This window comes from Nerophis lumbriciformis, linkage group LG09, assembly GCF_033978685.3.
Source record: "Nerophis lumbriciformis linkage group LG09, RoL_Nlum_v2.1, whole genome shotgun sequence".
Lineage (NCBI taxonomy): Eukaryota > Metazoa > Chordata > Actinopteri > Syngnathiformes > Syngnathidae > Nerophis > Nerophis lumbriciformis.
Genome location: NC_084556.2, coordinates 38,355,402 through 38,375,544, shown reverse-complemented (window position 1 = coordinate 38,375,544; position 20,143 = coordinate 38,355,402). Strand labels below are relative to the sequence as shown.

General features: G+C 39.0%; 1 protein-coding gene across 4 annotated transcripts in view; it reads left to right on the top strand.

Annotated features, from left to right (window-relative positions):
- dscama (Down syndrome cell adhesion molecule a) overlaps positions 1-20,143 on the top strand; it is a 286,288-nt gene that overhangs the window by 223,740 nt on the left and 42,405 nt on the right. For all 4 annotated transcript variants that reach the window (XM_061963204.2, XM_061963207.2, XM_061963206.2 and 1 more), the window contains 6 exons: positions 8,965-9,161; positions 11,561-11,657; positions 12,857-12,985; positions 13,091-13,258; positions 17,559-17,629; positions 18,731-18,974. In XM_061963204.2, the coding sequence (XP_061819188.1) occupies positions 8,965-9,161; positions 11,561-11,657; positions 12,857-12,985; positions 13,091-13,258; positions 17,559-17,629; positions 18,731-18,974 (906 nt within the window). The remainder of the gene's footprint in view (positions 1-8,964; positions 9,162-11,560; positions 11,658-12,856; positions 12,986-13,090; positions 13,259-17,558; positions 17,630-18,730; positions 18,975-20,143) is intronic.

Sequence of the window (20,143 nt, the reverse complement as noted above, 5' to 3'; positions counted from 1 at the left end):
TAATGGTTTTAACCATTCTGAAATTGTGATAATGTTCTCCTTTAATGACTAAACTTCACGTCTACTGCCATGTTTGTTGCCTGCCTTTGCTGTTGCACGCGCCGTTTACAAGTACGCGTGTTTTCCCCCCGTCTTTATCAAAATACTGTATAACTATCGATGTCAACTTTGTGTTTGTGCTAAAAGCTTCATTTATGATTGTGGCATTTGGTAAAAGCTTAACTCTTTTAGGTTTTGCTCACATTTGATTCCTTTTATTTAGACTTGCTGTGTTGGTGCTTTACGGAACACTTGTACCAAAAATAAAAACATGTCTCAAGAAAAACAAATAATATCAAGATAATACTTAAATGGGAAACACTAAATGTTAAAAGTTTATAAAACAAATCTTTAACTGAGTGGTCACTGCAAACTGCATTATTTGGCTCCGATTCCTTGTGCTGGAGTGTGTGCTACTTTTGTCGTATTTTATTCATAAAATCTTGCACTCTTCCGCCGTTCTTGATTACCTCTCGAGGAACTCTGAAGAAACACCTGAAAACAACGCATGCATAGGGCATTTTTCTTTGAGAAAGGCTAAATGGTGCCTAGTATCCATTGAGAACAGATACTGGCTTGACCACCATGCGTATTGAGTTGTATTTTCCAAGCACTTATTTTTGCCTTTTTTATCTGCCACATGTTAAAGGCCGGTCTATGAAAATAATGCCTACCCTACATTAAACCGGTCCCTGGTGCAAAAAAGGTTGGGGACCCTTTGCTTACACTGTTTTTAACTGTTGCTGTTACGGCGCATTCGCAGTCCCGCATGCATACTGTTGCGAGTACGGCCGATGGAGGCGCGCCGGGACACGCCTCTGCTCGCTCTTCCCGCATTACGGCCACGCCCCTGCTCGGCTGCAAGCAATCTGTATCAGCGCACCTGGGACTAATGAGGGCAGGCAGCATAAAGGCCAGCGGATCCGTAGATCCAGAACGTAATCTTCTATTGGAGTACCCAGTCTGCCTTCGTTACCGTGTTGACGAGCTGTGCGTCTCGTCATTTCCTTGTTCCTTTGCTTCCCGGACTGCCTCTTGGATCTCGACCTCCCGCTTGGACACGGACCTTTTGACACCTCGCTATCGCCCTGACTACCTGCCTGCTCACGGACATACGAGCCTGCCCAGCTCCTTTTGGACTTGCCTCTCGCTCAACACTCTGGTAACACACAGCAATTCATTCCTACACATAGTCTTACACCATACACACTCTTGGATCTAGTCACACTCCATACCCTTGTTTGATTATATTATTATTGTTTAATTATTATATATATATATATATTGTGCATATATATATAATAAATCATAGAGCTACTACGCCCCCTTGTGGTCTGTGCCGTCTACACTCCCTCCCAAACATAACAGTTGCACTGCTGTTCGTATTTGTATTAATGTATTTATTTTTATTCTACTCCACCTCCTTACCCAGTTCATGGCCGATTCGCATTGGATGCTATCAGACAGGCACTGAGTGTGTATCAGTGCCAATTAAGAGCAATCAAGTTAATTAGGCATCATAATGTCACAAGATGCGGGAAGAGAACATAATGAGGTGTGGAAGGGAATTGTGGTCACTGAACAGCACCCTTCAGAAAAACATAAGGAGCGCCCTCATGCCTTAATCTGTATCTATTCCATCTCTTTTCCTCATCTGCATCCACAAGCCCCCTCCCAGCTCCTGCACAAGAGGCCCGACGAGTCTACAGGCATACATTTGCTCTCATGCTCCATGTCCAAGCCAATTGTGCAGCTAAGGGAATTATTTCAGTACATTGCAGACGGCGAGTGAACTAGTCAGCCTACTCTCCTTTCCCCACCCCCCGTCCCCCAAGCCCCACATCCTGGCCAGCTCATCCCCAGCGCCCACTTACCCAGTGCCTGCAGGGCAGGGAGCTACAATCATCTCAAGCTCGTCTTCTCTCGCCCAGCTCTCATGGACCCGTGGAGCCACAGTGCCCCGTGGCCAGAAACACGGCGAGCGTGCAGCAAAATGTCGCCCAATTTCAGTTTGCTCTGAAAATAGCTGATGCACTAATGAAGACAATAGGAAACACAATAGGGGTCAAAGATTGGTCGATAGGAAAAGCACCGTCTCAAGAACCAAATTTAGCAGATACAGACCTGAGGGTCCTCATGTATTAAGCTTGCGTACGCACAAACCGTGCCGTGTACCCTTTTTCACGGCAAAAATGAGATGTAACAAGAGTGATCTTGACCTGGAAATGTGCGGTGCCTCACGGCAAGTTGATGCTTAACATACGCACATTTCTACAGGTTGTGGTTACTTTAGCGACACGCAGAGGCGGTTGTTCGAGCTTTGCCAACATTTGAGTTCAACAATGTAAAAAGATCGAGGCAAGGACACAACATTTACTTTTTCACCAATGCCTTTAATGCTTCATATCCATATGGATATTTGTGAGGACGTCACACTACGAAGGTCCTGGGTCCGATCCCCGGGCTCAGGGTCTTTCTGTGTGGAGATTGCATGTTCTCCCCGTGACTATATAGGTTCCCTCCGTGTACCTCCTCCCACCTCCAAAGACATGCACCTGGGGATAGGTTGATTGGCAACACTATATTGGCCCTAGTGTGTGAATGTGAGTGTGAATGTTGTCTGTCTATCTGTGTTGGCCCTGCGATGAGGTGGCAACTTGTCCAAGGTGTACTCCGCCTTCCGCCCGATTGCAGCAAACAATGTTTTCTGGTTTTGAACATAAACCTTTTTTTTTTTTTTTAATTGAGCGCAGATGTTGTAGTGCGGTTGGCCATTCATATTTAAAATATCCATGTGCCTGAAATCCCATACTCTGTCCAATCAGAATTCACCAAGAAGGTGCTTCTTGCTGAAGTAAAGGCACATATAGGTGACTCTGATTACCCCCAATATAAATTTAATTTGTGTAATTTACAATAAGCGGTAGAAAATGGATGGATGGATGGATGGATGTAATCTATATACAGTAGGTTGCCCACAGCCAGATTAGATTTTCATTCAAAAATTTATGTAATATTTGGTTTGAAATATTTTAGTTTAAACATGCCAGTACATCACAAACGATATGAAAGACTTTGACTCTTGTTTGATTACTCAATTTATTATTATAACACAGAAGAACTACTTTGGGTAGAAATTACGTGACAAACTGTTAGGCCATTCCTCCACCATCTCCGGTGCCATTTGTGCTGCAACCCCCGGTGGCTGCAGCTGTCCGCCTGACTGGCCAAGCTGTGCTGAAGTCACAACAAAAGCAATACATTGCATCCGGAAAGTATTGACACTTTTTCCACATTTTGTTATGTTGCAGCCTTGGAATAAATTCATCCATCCATCCATTTTCTACCGCTTGTCCCTCTTGGGATCCTATCCCGGCTGCACTCGTGCGGAAGGCTTGGTACACCCTGGACAAGTCGCAACCTCATCGCAGGGCGGAATAAATAATTTTTTGTCTTCAAAATTCTACATACAATACCCCATAATGACAATGTGAAAAGTTTTTTGTTTTTTTTAATTTGCAAATTTTATAAAAACAAAAAAATAACAAAAATCACATGTACGTACAATAAGTATTCACAGCATTTGCTCAATACTTTGTTGATAAACCTTTGCATCAATTATAGCCTCAAGACTTTCTAGGGGACGGCTTGGCTCAGGGGATAGAGCGGCCGTGCCAGCAATTTGAGGGTTCCGGGTTCGATCCCAGCTTCTGCCATCTTAGTCACGTCCGTTGTGTCCTTGGGCAAGACACTTCACCCTTGGTCGTGGTCAGGGCCTTGCTCCCGTCATCAGTGTATGCGTGGGTGAATGTGGAAATAGTGTCAAAGCTCTTTGATTACCTTGAAGGTAGAAAAGTGCTTTACAAGTATAATCCATTTACCAATTTATATGATGCCACAAGCTTGGCACACCTATCTTTGGGTAGTTTTGCCCAATTCTCTTTGCAGCCCCTCTCAAGCAACATCAGGTTGCATGAGAAGCGTTGGTTTTCGTCCAGGATGTCTCTGTACATACATAGATCCCGAAAAATTCGTAAACTGAGGCACTTAGCTTACCATTGTGTATTATTGCAAGTGTTTATTTTGATGCCCGCATAGTCCTCAGGTGCTTTCTATGTCATTTTAACACTATCAATGTGGGGCAAATTAGAAGAGAAGAGCTATGAAAATTGACAGCGCAAAACAGCATATTTCCCTAAAAAAGGTAGAGAAAAAAATCGCTAATCTGCAAATTTTGCAGTGTCATGGATGCAGATTATCGAATATGCAGAAATTCACTGTATAACCTACCCAGTGGCCTAGTGGTTAGAGTGTCCGCCCTGAGATCGGTAGGTTGTGAGTTTAAACGCCGGCAGAGTCATACCAAAGACTATAAAAATGGGACCTGTTACCTCCCTGCTTGGCACTCAGCATCAAGGGTTGGAATTGGGGGTTAAATCACCAAAAATGATTCCCGAGCGCGGCCACCGCTGCTGCTCACTGCTCCCCTCACCTCCCAGGGGGTGAACAAGGGGTTGGGTCAAATGCACAGGACAAATTTCACCACACCTAGTGTGTGTGTACTTTAACTTTAACTTAACTACATATTTGAGCCTGTATGTACAGTATAATAGTGACCCCGTGTAACTTAGACACAAGCCACAATGAATTCAAATAAATATGCCGTATGTGACAAGAACGGTTCAAATAACTGATTAGATGTTAAATGCATATGATATTCATGGCCACGGTGCATCTTGCATGTTGGCTTTCGACTTCAAAACAGTTACCTTGTTTAAAAATGCATTATTATGACCTCACACATTCACGTTCAATACTCTTGGACTGGAGTAGATATGTTGTATTACTCCTGCATAGTGCGCTGGCATGATCATCATACATTGGAAATCAATGGCAGGTCGGTGTTCTATTCCTGGTAGAGTCGAGAGGACGGAGGAGAGGTAGGGGGAGAAGAGTGCAGAGACTGCCCGGTGCTGGTTGGCATGGCAACCTGGCCAGGTGAAGGAAGCCTGGGAGGAGGAGGAGAGAGGTCGAAGGGGGGTTGGGTGAGAGTAGCCAATCAGCAACTAGTCTATCTGAATCCACTTTGTGGGTCTTTACTGCCCTCTTGGTGATTGTAGAGGAACAGAGTGTTGTAAAAAAATGTTTTGTTTTTGCCTATGATGTCAAATTAATACATTGTTTAACTACTTTTAGAGAAAATGCTAACTATTAATGCAATATACAAAGTGACCAGATAAGTCCATCCATCCATCCATCCATTTTCTCTTGCCTGTCCCTCTCGGGGTCGCGGGGGTGCTGGAGCCTATCCCAGTTAAACACGGGCGGAATGCAGGGTACACCCTGGACAAGTCACCACCTCATGGCAGGGTCAACACAGATAGGCAACACTCACATTCACACACTAGGGCCAATTAAGTGTTGCCAATCAGCCTATCCCCAGGTGCATGTCTTTGGAGGTGGGAGGAAGCCCACATGCACTCCACCCAGGACCTTCTCGCTGCGATGCATGAGTCCTAACCACTGCTCCACCGTGTTAGCTTTCAAGCATTGAATGTCTCGCTTTCGGACGTACTTCTGTTCGTATGAAAACCGTAGCAAATTTGCCAAGAAGAAATCATGTAAATGCAATTAGTTCGTTCCAAACATCCACAAATATTTACGCAGTGTTAGTAATGATTGGGTTCGATCCCAGGTCAGAGTTATCTCAGGAAAGTTTGCTTTTAATTACGTAAAATGTATAATTTTGCACCAAAAAACACAAATTATTGAAGCATTTATTTCCCATGAAATAATTCTAGCACAATACAAGCATCAAATGTAGCCATGATTATTTGTTTGGGGACTGGTTTCTCCGGAGTGACTATAACAGTGTTATGCGCGGATCGTTTCCCCAAGATGCAGACGGAACTCCGGAGGCAGGGTGCAGGAAGGAAAATTATGTATTTTTCATAAATCAGTCCATAATACAACAATGCAGGGAAAAAAAAACACAAGAAAAACTTGCCGATTACACAGAGAGCTATGGCAAAGTTACGGAAAAGCTTAGCATACGAACAGGAATCAAAAGGTGTACCAACGTAACTTGTTGCAGGAGCAAACACAACAGCCAGACCGAGTGTGGCGAAAGGCAGGAATAAATAGCTCTCTGATTAGTGCCCGGGAGCAGGTGAGCGACCGGAACACTAATCAGAGGCAGGTGGAAAATAATCAGCACCCATGGCAACCAAGAAAACACAAACCCAGGGGTGCTGAAAACCGAACTAAGGGAGTCTTACACGAAACAAAACATGATCCGGGCAATGGATCATCACAAACAGACTATATCAAACAATGTTTGGCCGGACGTTAACCGACACAGCATACGAGAATTGGAGGTGAAAAAAAAATCTTACGAAAGACAAATGCAGGCCTCAAACAGTTTTTCTTAATTTTGACGACAAATGAACTGCTTGTAGTTTTAATTTAGTTTTGCACAAACTGATTTGGTCGAGCTTTTAGCCAACATTTTTCCGGTTATGTGGATGTATAGCAACACAAATGCTATACTTGAGGCTTTTAAAGGTTAAGCCGAAATATAAAGTGCTCAAATCTATTTGATATGTTCAGGGCAGACATCTTGTTTCCGCTGCACAGCCGGGCTGCTTCCACACTGCTTGTTTGTCACCTCGCGGTATTCAACCGGGCCAGGAGTGTCAACACCATCGCCTAATGCTTCCGCTTAAGCACTTACGTGGCAAAACGAGAGTAAGTTCTGCTCTAAAATATAACATTCACGCAGATCAGGCATGAGCTGTTATGTTTTTTTCCCCAATGTTCCCGAAACGCGCCTCGCCAAAAATGCATACTTGTCATGCAAAATAAAACGGCGTTCTTTTCGTCAGACGAGCCCCGGACGGAGTAAATAAGAGATGAGGCTTAAATGTTTGCAAGCTCTTGCCTGACACTCCTCATCACATCACTGGAATCATGCCTTCCGTGTGTGTGTGTGTGTGTGTGTGTGTGTGTGTGTGTGTGTGTGTGTGTGTGTGTGTGTGTGTGTGTGTCTGTGTGTGTGTGTGTGTGTGTGTGTGTGTGTGTGTGTGTGTGTGTGTGTGTGTGTGTGTGTGTGGTGGGGGTGGAGAGCTGCTGTTGTGTGTGAGATATTGCCAATGTGTGTTTAGTGCCATGTCTTCGGAGGGTTCATCGTACCTTTTTGGCACCTCACATGCGAGATGCAAGCCAAAGTCGCTTGTAACATTGAATTACTAAAAGTGCTTAAAAGACATTGTGCGGTTTTCTTTGATACATTTTGTACATGTAAACTATGGAGGGTCAAATGGGACCGAATTAGGTAAGAAAAATATTTTTTATTTAAATGAATCAATTATTTCAAATTGGCATTAAATACTTGTGTTATTAACTGTGTCATTAATTAATTTAATATAAAATTGATTGTATATATTTAATTAACTATTGAAATATTTATGTTGATATTAGTTAGCTGAGATAGGCTCCAGCACCCCCCGCAACCCTGAAAGGGACAAGCGGTAGGAAATGGATGGATGGATAGTTGTTTGGGGACGGTGTGGCGCAGTTGGGAGAGTGGCTGTGTCAGCAATCTGAGGGTTCCTGGTTCAATCCCCACCTTCTACCAACCTCGTCACGTCCGTTGTGTCCTTGAGCAAGACACTTCACCCTTGCTCCTGATGGGTCGTGGTTAGGGCCTTGCATGGCAGCTCCCGCCATCAGTGTGTGAATGTGTGTGTGAATGGGTGAATGTGGAAATACTGTCAAAGCGCTTTAAGTACCTTGAAGGTAGAAAAGCGCTATACAAGTATAACCCATAACCCATTGTTTCACTATTTAAATATTTATTTATTCATTTAATCATTTATTTCATGAACATGTGTGTCATGTGTGTTATTTTATCTGTCAAACTCAGCCGTCAAAGTCTGTGGGGGATCCTAACACCTGATTGGTAACACGCCATTTCCATTTTTTTATGGAACAATTTGACCTGAAAATAATAAAATGTGGTATAATTAAATTATAAAATAATTAATTAAATTGTGAAATAATCAATTACTTTAATACATGTAGTTTTACATTAAATTAGTTAATGACTCCTTTAATAAACATTTTTAATGAATTCAAGACAATTTAAATGATTTAAATATGTGTTTATCTTTTTTATGTCCAATTTGACCTTTCATAGTAAAGATGCTAAAACTACTGGGTTGGGTATCGTTTACGTAATATACCTGTTTTCCCGTCAAGTGTTTGAGCCGGTGCCAAGTCTGCAACCGGACATGCAACAAAGGTGTCCAAGTATGGTAGCGTTTCATTTCATGTTAATCAGTACCTATTACAGAAGTATTGAGGGAATTTGGTCGGTACATAGTAGCGAATTCATGACCCAACCCTAGTCAAGGCGCTACATTTTGCATCATTTCATCAGTCAGAGCACAGAAATGAGGCACAGAAAGTCCTTTATGTTTTGTTTTTAAATTCAGGACAATACATGAACCTCCTGCTTTACATACTGTATATGAGCCAGATGATTGCATAGTTGCTCATTTCCATATGTGGTACTGTAGGTACAGTAGTGTCAACTGTGGAGCCATTATGGTACCAATCCCTAGTCGAAAAGCTGTCTGAACTTTTGAATTACATATTAGCTTTGTATTAAAGCTGTCAAAGCAAATTGGCGTACCATCTTATTAATCTAATTCATAATTAGATGTTCCTTATACAATAAGCCAAGGGTCAGGAAAAAAAATTAGCTGCGGGCTGAAATTGGCCCCCAGGCTGTACTTACGACATGATAACCATTATGTCATTTAATTCACCCGGGAAAAAAAGTGATACTCTCATAACAAGCAGAGTCAAATTCAGATTTTCTCACATCTGTTTTTCTTTCTTTCTTCTCCAATATTCTCTTAGTTCCTGCCATGATCACATCCTACCCCAACACTACGCTGGCCACACAAGGTGAGGAGAAGAAAATGAGCTGCACGGCCCACGGTGAGAAGCCTATCATGGTGCGCTGGGAGAAAGAAGAACGCATCATCAACCCCGAGACCAGTCGCTACGTAGTTACAGTCAAGGAGGTGGGAGATGAAGTCATCTCCACCCTGCAGGTAGGAGTCCATGCCACAGACTATACTTTTCAATTTAGATCATTGACTGCATTTTCATGTTACACTTAAAACACAGCACCTTTTTAGATGTCCTCATGATGAAAACATAAATATGTGTTGTTCTCAAGACGTACTTGACAATAGCGATTAGTAGGGATGTCCGATAATGGCTTTTTGCCGATATCCGATATTCCGATATTGTCCAACTCTTTAATTACCGATACCGATATCAACCGATACCGATATCAACCGATATACAGTCGTGGAATCAACACATTATTATGCCTAATTTGGACAACCAGGTATGGTGAAGATAAGGTACTTTTAAAAAATAATAATAAAATAAGATGAATAAATTAAAAACATTTTCTTGAATAAAAAAGGAAGTAAAACAATATAAAAACAGTTATATAGAAATTAGTAATTAATGAAAATTAGTCAAATTAACTGTTAAAGGTTAGTACTATTAGTGGACCAGCAGCACGCACAATCATGTGTGCTTACGGACTGTATCCCTTGCAGACTGTATTGATATATATTGATATATAATGTAGGAACCAGAATATTAATAACAGAAAGAAACAACCCTTTTGTGTGAATGAGTGGGAGGGAGGTTTTTTGGGTCGGTGCACTAATTGTAAGTGTATCTTGTGTTTTTTATGTTGATTTAATTAAAAAAAACAAAAACAAAAAACCCGATACCGATAATAAAAAAAACGATACCGATAATTTCCGATATTACATTTTAACGCATTTATCGGCCGATAATATCGGACATCTCTAGCGATTAGTTTCCTACCAGTGAAGGAGCTGAAACATAGTTCTCACTGTTTGGAACGAGACATTTGTTGGGTCACAAACCATAACATTAAGAATGCAGTCGAGTCAACGCAAACGTGGCATTCCAACTGATCACAAATTATGAAACAAATAATGAATAATATAATAATGACACAAATGTTCCTGCTAGAGAAGAGAATTTCTGTTAAAAAAAAAAATGTGTGTGTGAATGTCTGATATCTTTCACTGAACTAAATTTAATAAAATCTTACCACATCCACATTTCCTAACCGACCCAAGGCATTCTAACACTGAAATGTTTTGCTCATTCGGGACATATCGGCTAATTATTGAAATATACCAAACAATTCCCACATTTAAAACATTGTGATTCCACATTTACCGCAATACAATTCTAATTGAAAATTATGTATTTTCCATATTCCATATTCAAAAAAAATGCCTGTTTTTCCCAGCATTTTCAGTCCTAAAAATTGCCGTTGAAGCGATCATCATCATTTTTGCACGTTTCTCAACCTATTCAAACTCGTAGTATCCCAAAACAACTTTAACACTTCCTTTACGATACCGATATTGGAGTTTGGCTAATACCGATATTAATCTGATACGATATCAGCCCAAATTATACATACATTCAATATTTTGTAATGTGGCGAAAAAGGCTTTATCAAATGTAATTAGTCAAACGGAGAACAATAGTAGGTATTAATAACACTGACCTATTTGTTTACAACTGTCTGGGATAGACGTATGCTGTCTTTAAGTTGAAGTGGAGCGGTAAATGTTTTTTATGACCACAAAAATTAATTAAATTAATATTTAATTTTGATTAAATGCACTTATTATGTATGTCTAATTTGTCTGCTTTGCTGTTGTTTAGGTGCTAGCTCCGAGTAGCCTATAGCGTACCATGTTTACCTTTTAGGTCAACATCTTAGGAATTAGACTTAGAGACTTCCTTTTATTGTCATTCAAATTTGAACTTTACAATACAGATAAGAATTACATTTTGTTGCATTAGCTCGTTGTAGTGCAGGATAAAAGAGCAATAAGGTGCAGATATAAATAAATAGATTACTGTACAGATAAATATATTGCACTTTTGCATATGCATCCACCTTTACGGATTTATGTTATATTGTAATTCTTACCACTTCCACATTTCCTAACCGATCCAAGGCATTCTAACACTGAAATGTTTTGCCCATTCGGAACATAAGGACTAATTATTGACATATACCAAATAATTCCCACATTTGAAACATTGTGATTCTACATCTATCGCAATACAATTTTAATTGAAAATGATGGACAATTTCTCGAAGTTCTACATTTCTCAAGCGGTTTAAACCGTTCCAGCATGAAAACATGGCATTTGCATAAACAATTTCCTCCATCTGCCCAAAAACAATCACTTTTCCCGAAATTCCACATGTTTTATAACAAAATTCCCTTGGATCTTGGTAAAACTTACCACCCATTCCAACATTCAACTCAATTAAAAGACCAATTTTCTCTATCCCTCCAAATTCCCACAGGAGCGTGACATTGTTAGGACATTTCATTGGTGACTAAAGTCATTGTGATTCATCCATCAGATCATGCCCACAGTGAGAGAGGACTCTGGATTCTTTTCCTGCCATGCCATCAACTCCTTTGGAGAAGACAGAGGGATCATCCAGCTCACAGTTCAAGGTACAACTGCTGTTGACTCATGCCAGAAATTCTACAGAAGAAACTGCAAGGGTGAACACAATCTGTTCTGGGACGACGCATCCTCTGATTGGTTTAGATTAAAAGGCACAATTCTGTCTCATTGGAAATAATAGAAATGTGTTTGTAGGTCATAAATAACACTATCATATAACTTTAATAACTGTACCTATCCAGGGCAGCCCATGGCTAAAATGAGGCCCTAAACAGAATGACAAAAACATTTTCACATTTTATGTGTGTGAAATGACTTTTGACTCAAACTTGAATGTAATTAAATTACGGATGTTATTTCGAACGTTAGATAACGAATGCATCATAATCAAAACATAACTAAGCAACCCTTTTTCTTTTAACTCCCACCAGGGATTAAATGGAGCCCAATATGTCTAATAGGGTTGCTGGAAAAGCAAAGTAATTCACAGAATTTAACTTAATCGTGTTTTGTGTTTAGGATTAACATCCCTAATGTATATCTTACAAGACAAATTCATTAACGCTACACGCTGTGGGGGACAGTGACAATGTCAAGAGAATTATGATGATGATGACAATTTGTGATTATATTCTTATCAGTGGCGGAGCAGAAAGGGGCTAGAAATAAGTTTGCAGTGAAATTTCATGTTTTCAAACGTCACTATTTCAGATCACAGGAATCCACGCACAGTGTAGCATCAGTTTGCGATATCTAATAAAGTTAAAGTTAAAGTACCCCTGATAGCCACACACACTAGGTGTGGTGAAATTACCCTCTGCATTTGACCCATCCCCTTGTTCCACCCCCTGGGAGGTGAGGGGAGCAGTGAGCAGCAGCGGTGGCCGCGCTCGGGAAACATTTGAGTGATTTAACCCCCAATTCCAACCCTTGATGCTGAGTGCCAAGCAGGGAGGTAATGGGTCCCATTTTTATAATCTTTGGTATGACTCGGTCGGGGTTTGAACTCACGATCTACCGATCTCAGGGCGGACACTCTAACCACAAGGCTACTGAGCAGGCGATTAATGATAATAATGATAATAATGATTTTTAAAAATCCATACTCAAGAAAATTGTAATTCCCATTTTTTTCTGCATCGTGCAGACCTCGACCCATAACATATTGTTGAGCTAGATCTTGTCAATCATTTGCAGGGACTGCAGTAATATGAAAGAAAATAATTGTCAACTTTGCTCTTTGCAGAGCCCCCAGACCCCCCAGAGGTGGAGATCAGAGAAGTGAAAGACAGAACCATTGCCCTGCGTTGGACGATGGGATTTGATGGCAACAGCCCAATCACAGGCTTTGATATCGAAAGCAAGAACAAATCAGGTAAGGAGAAAAGATAGGCCAACATATCTAGATGTGTTTTCAGCGATAAATTATCGCAACATCCACACTTTATGTCCATAAACGGCACCCTCTCCTCTGTGACAGCCTCCTGGGACACCGCTCAGAAGACCAAAGATGTCTCACCTCAGCTCAACCAGGCCACAATCATCGACCTCCACCCCTCCTCCACCTACAACATCCGTATGTTCGCGAAGAACCTCATCGGGAAGAGTGAGGCCAGTAACGAGCTCACCATTACCACTGATGAAGCAGGTGAAATATTGCATTTTTCATTTCTTTAAAAAAATTATGGTCGCCATTTAACAATGTATGATTTGTTCTCTTAAAACTAGTGGAAGCCTACTCATGTTGTGCAGATGCAATTTTATTTTTTTTTAAAAAGGTATTTGTGAGAACTTACACATTTCTCAACCGATTCCAAATTTTCAAAAACAACATTTCCATTAATAATTAGTCAAAATGGGGAAACAATGGTCACCTGTTGACACATTCCCCAAATTGTCCACATTTTCCAAAAAAAGCACTCCCGTTAAAAGTGAATAACAACAATTGCCACCATTTTCAACCAATTTCACATTCTTTACAACAGCATTCCAATTGAAAAGTGATCAAAATGTTTATTTCCTTTGGCATACAACGGTTTTCTAATTACACATTCCCAAAAATTATTAACTTTTTCGTAATTCCACACTATCCACAACAATATTCAATATCCAATGAAAACCAATACTAGTTCCACGTGTCTGATATTCCTCAACCGATTCAAACCATTCCAACATCGAAACATACACCTTATTGAAAGCATCTATATTCCATATTCCAAAAATGCCTGGTTTTCCCAGCATGTTCAGTCCTAAAAATTCCCGTTGAAGCGATCATCATTTTTGCACGTTTCTCAAGCTATTCAAACTAGTAGTCGAGTCATACCAAAGACTATAAAAATGGGACCCATTACCTCCCTGCTTGGCACTCAGCATCAACGGTTGGAATTGGGGGTTAAATCACCAAAAATGATTCCCGGGCGCGGCACCGCTGCTGCTCACTGCTCCCCTCACCTCCCAGGGGGTGAACAAGGGGATGGGTCAAATGCAGAGGACAAATTTCACCACACCTAGTGTGTGTGTGACAATCATTGGTACTTTAATCCCAAACAACTTTAACACTTGCTATACGATACAGATATTGGAGTTTGACTAATGCCGATATTAATCCGATACGATATCAGCCCAAATCATACAAAATTTCAATCATTTGTAGTGTGGAGAATAAGGCGTTATAAACGTTAAAGTTAAAGTACCACTGATAGTCACACACACACTAGGTGTGGTAAAATTACCCTCTGCATTTGACCCATCTCCTTGTTCCACCCCCTGGGATGTGAGAGGAGCAGTGAGCAGCAATGGTGGCCGCGCCATTTCGGTGATTTAATCCCCAATTCCAGCCTTTAAAGCTGAGTGCCAAGCAGGGAGGTAATGGGTCCCATGTTTATAGTCTTTGGTATGTCTCGATTCTGGTTTGAACTCACGACCTACCGATATCAGGGCGGATACTCTAACCACAAGGCCTGCTCAGTGGCCACAAGGCCTGCTCAAAATTGATCAAACGGAGAACAATAGTTAGTATGAATAACACTAACCTATTTATTTACAACTGTCTGGGATAGACTTATGCTGTCTTTAAGTTGAAGTGGAGCGGTAAATGTTTTTTATTGCCACAAAAATTAATACAATTTAGCTCATGACACAGCTTTATTTGAATGATGCCTGCATGTTTGTTACTGAAAACTGTCTAATACGCTTCTGTCTTGGAGACTTTGTATGTGTAAGTGATATGTAACTATAATTATTTGATACAAATTTGCTGTTTTAGACTGCAATGTTTGATTAAAGGCACTTTTTATGTATGTCAAACTTGTCTGCTTAGCTGTTGTTTAGGTGCTAGCTCCGAGTACACTGCAAAAACTGAAATCTAAGTAAGATTAAATATCTCAAATAAGGGTGATATTTGCTTATTTTTTGTCTGATAAGATCATTCTTCTCACTAAGCAGATTTTATGTTAGAGTGTTTTACTTGTTTTAAGGGTTTTGGTCCTAAATGATCTCAGTAAGATATTACAGCTTGTTGCTGAGATTTTATGACCTATATTGAGTAAAACATGCTTGAAACTAGAATATCAACTGTTGCAAAGCCGTGTCATCAACACTCACAAGTATGAAACTGCTTTTTTAAAGTAATAATTTCTTATTTCAAGCATGAAATAAAAAAATCATGACCTTGAGACAATTGTGTCTCATAATTAAAACAGATGACAGCCAAATAGACTTTGCTGTTTTATTTTCAATGAAACAATAGAAAATACATACTCATATAGTAGTACAGTTGGCACAGTACAGTAAACTGACAGTTAATATTTAAACATTTGACATTTCAAACAATTTTGAACATAAATGGTTCATACACATTCAGATAAATTCTTCAAAATTGCAATAAAAAAAAATTGCCCGTGTGCCGGGCTGAAAAAAAAAATATATATACCGGTATATATATATATATATATATATATATATATATATATATATATATATATATATATATATTAGGGGTGTGGGAAAAAATCGATTCAAATTTGAATCGCGATTCTCACATGCGATTCAGAATCGATTCTCATTTTTAAAAAATCTATTTTTTTTTTATTTTTATTTATTTATTTTTTTATTATTATTATTATTTATTTTTTTAATTAATCAATCGAACAAAAAAATACACAGCAATACCATAACAATGCAATCCAATTCCAGCAACACTCAGAACTGCAATAAACAGAGCAATTGAGAGGAGACACAAACACGACACAGAACAAACCAAAAGTAGTGAAACAAAAATTAATATTATCAACAACAGTATCAATATTAGTTACAATTTCAACATAGCAGTGATTAAAAATCCCTCACTGACATTATCATTAGACATTTATAAAAATTAAAAAAAAGAGAGAACAATAGTGTCACAGTGACTTACACTTGCATCGCATCTCATAAGCTTGACAACACACTGTGTCCAATATTTTCACAAAGATAAAATAAGTCATATTTTTGGTTCATTTAATAGTTAAAACAAATTTACATTATTGCAATCAGTTGATAAAACATTGTCCTTTACAATTATAAAAGCTTTTTAAAAAAATCTACTACTCTGTTTGCATGTCAGTAGACTGGGGTAGATCCTGCTGAAATCCTATGTATTGAATGAATAGAGAATTGTTTTGAATCGGGAAAATATCGTTTTTGAATCGAGAATCGCGTTGAATCGGAAAAAAACGATTTAGAATCGAATCGTGACCCCAAGAATCGATATTGAATCGAATCATGGGACACCCAAAGATTCTCAGCCCTAATATATACTGTATATATATATATATATATATATATATATATATATTTATTTTTTTTTTAGAATAAATTTGCTGATTTCAAGAAATGTAATGCCAAGCGCATATCATTGTGTCAAGATAATGGCACTAGCAATTACTTAATTTAAGAATATTTTTCAACATACTGAGAAAAAGTTTCATATTTGTTTTTTCTATCAAGAAAAGTGCACTTGTTATTAGTGAGAATATACTTATTTTAATGTATTTTGGGGTTCATTAAGGTTAGCTAATTTTACTTGTCTTGGAAAGTCTTGACAAGCCAAATTTTCTTGTTCTATTGGCAGATAATTTTGCTTAGTTCAAGTAAAATACCCCTCATTTCTTGTATTTTTTTACACTGACTTTTTGCAGTGTAGCCTATAGCCTATAGTTTACCTTTTGTAAATGACTTTACTAAAATGCAAGAAAAGACCGTTCTTGTGTGCCTTTTGGAGCTTTAGATGTTAACATGCTGCAGTACTGCATTGCACCTTTTACATTGGAAAGTTTGAACGCAAGCCGATATAATCAGATACTTGTCCGATACCAAATAACCGATATCAATATTGGATCAGGACACCCCTAATTTTAAGCAAAATTCAGGAAATAAAAATTCCCCATGAAACATTTCAGTTCTTCAACAATTCACACACAATTTCTACGCAAATGCCGTCTCTTGTTGGCACAAGTTGGCACTGCCTCTCAAAAGGTTACAAAGGGTGATGTGAATAAAGGATCCAAAAACCCAAATGCAGACTTAAAGGGGAAGACCAGAAGCAAAAGGAGGGACTGTTATGGGGCGATTCATTAACATGGCAGTGACATCAGCCCCATTGGCTCTGTTGCATTATTGAACACACGCTGACCTTGCACTAAAAGCAGAACTTTTCAATTAGCGGCCTCAGTAGTAAATGTCACACAATGGTCAATAGAGAGGGTCCGGACCCTTTTCCGCAAATTAGCCCCCATTCCATTCATCTCCTCGCAGAGCACTTCTGCTCAACCCCGGATCGTCCCCTTTTAAAAGACACTCATCACATTAGGGGTTACAGCCAGGTCCACATACACTTAAACATTTTGTATTTGTCTTTCGCAGACTGCTTTTTTGATAATGAACTCAGCGATTTGTAATTTTGTCCTCAGCTCCTGACGGACCACCTCAGGATGTGCAGCTTGAAGCCCTCTCCTCTCAGAGCATCAAAGTTTCCTGGAGGGTAAGTTGCGACTTTGCTTTCATACTGCCCACCACAAATAAACCGTGCGTAGTTTGAGTTTATTTGGAACATGCATGCATACAACATGATACATCACAATTTCCAGTTTCTCTATTCAACATGTTCGAAAAGGAGTAGGAAGAAGCAGAGCTTATTTATTCCTACCCCTTTTCCTTTACATAGCAGTTGCTAAAACTTTTGTTCACTTCCTGTTCTCAATTTATTCACAATATACTCCATAAGTAATAACAATAAAAATAAATAAATAATAACTGGTGAAATAAGTTGTATTTCATATGGTGAGATAAATCCGATTATCTTGAAAATGAATGGATGGATGAAATAAATTCAGAATATTGATCATGGTTCTTCTTTTTTTTACTTTGTAAACAATTTTAAGTTTGAAGAGTGTCTTGAAGTGGATTATATTAGTACATTGTTTTATTTCTTTGCTTAATCCATTCCATAATTTAATTCCACATACTGATATACTGAAGGTCTTAAGTGTTGTACGTGCATCCAAATGTTTTAAATTACATTTTTCTCTAAGATTATATTCCTCCTCTTTTGTTGAGAAGAATTGTTGTATATTCTTGGGTAGCAGGTTATAGATTGCTTTGTGTATAATTTTAGCTGTTTGCAAATTGTGGAATTTCAGTATTTTTGATTCAATAAATAAAGGGTTTTTATGTTCTCTATATCCAACATGATGTATTATTCTAATTGATTTTTTTTGTAACACCGTTAATGAATGAAGTGTACTTTTGTAGTTATTTCCCCATATTTCTACACAATAACTCAGATATGGTAACACTAGTGCGCAGTAGAGAATATGGAGTGATTTTTGGTCTAGAACATGTTTTGCTTCATTCATTATTGACGTGTTTCTTCCTACTTTATGTTGTATATTTTTTTTACATGAGATTTCCAGTTGAAGTACAAAGCAGTACTTTGGAATTATTCTTAACACCTACAATATGATACAGTTGAAGAAATATGTATAATATCTCTGACCATGATTATTATACTGTTTTAATGTAAATAAAGGTTTCTTGACATTTTTCATTAGATTAACTGCCATAGCATTTACTTCTCTGCTAGGCACCCAAGAAGCACCTCCAAAATGGAGCAATCAAAGGCTACCAGGTGGGCTACAGGGAGTACAGTTCGGGTGGAAACTACCAGTTCAGCGTTATCAGTGTGGAAACAACAGGGGACAACGCAGAAAGCCTGGTACTGGACAACCTCAAGAAGTTTACCCAGTACGGGGTTGTGGTGCAGGCTAGCAACAGTGCAGGGACTGGGCCCTCTTCTACAGAGGTGGCTGCCACCACACTGGAGGATGGTAAGAAAACACTTTTAACTCGCATTAATAGGCCACATTCTGACGTTAAATGACGGATACATCCGCGGAAAAATGTCATCAGACAATTATCTCTGCTGCTGAAGTCCTAACAGACAGAAATTGCTTAAAGACAGTGCTGTACACTTAGCTACCATGAATTGATTACGTGGACCCCGACTTAAACAAGTTGAAAGACGTATTCGGGTGTTACTATTTAGTGGTTAATTGTACGGAATATGTACGGAATAGCACTATGAAATGTCCTAAATATCACAATTTAATTATTAACATTCAAACAAGGTACACATGTGCACTCATATATATAAACACAAAGCCATCATAAGGCCTCCTGCAACACTCAATTAAACACAGAGAACATACCTAAACTGAACTACCACTGTTGTTAACACGAGTGTAGGGCTGCGTCATATGGACCAAAACTCATATCCCGATATAGTTTGGCCCATAAACTAAACCATAAAAGAAAATGTTTGTTGACGTAACTAAATATCTCCACCAATTTCCGGGACTGATGAGGATCCCAAATACACAAAAACAGGATCCAACAAGTAAGAAAAGTAGGTTTTGTATAATAGGATCCCAACTTAAGAGGTGTTTTAAGATAAGAAAAAACAAAATGCCTTTGAAATAATATAAGAAAAGTCAAATATAATCTCCAATCTTCTTTAAAACAAACATTTAGCTATGCTCAATTATTTAGCTAACAAAAACACAAAAGAACAAAATGTGAAATTAAGTGCCCTGGTTTAAGAGGACATGTATAAACATCAGCAGCAACATGAAAATAAATGACCTTTAACAATAAACATTAATATAGGACATACACACCAAGAACAAGAACACCAACCTGCCAACTACTTCACAATGCTGTGTGACAGGCTGTGTTCTGAAAATTACCGTATTTTCCGCACTATAAGCCGCCCCGGGTTATTAGCCGCACCTTCAATGAATGGCATATTTCAAAACTTTGTCCACCTATAAGCCGCCCCGGACTATAAGCCGCGCCTACGCTGCGCTAAAGGGAATGTCAAAAAAACAGTCAGATAGGTCAGTCAAACTTTAATAATATATTAAAAACCAGCGTTCTAACAACTCTGTCCCAAAATGTACGCAAATGTGCAATCACAAACATAGTAAAATTCAAAATA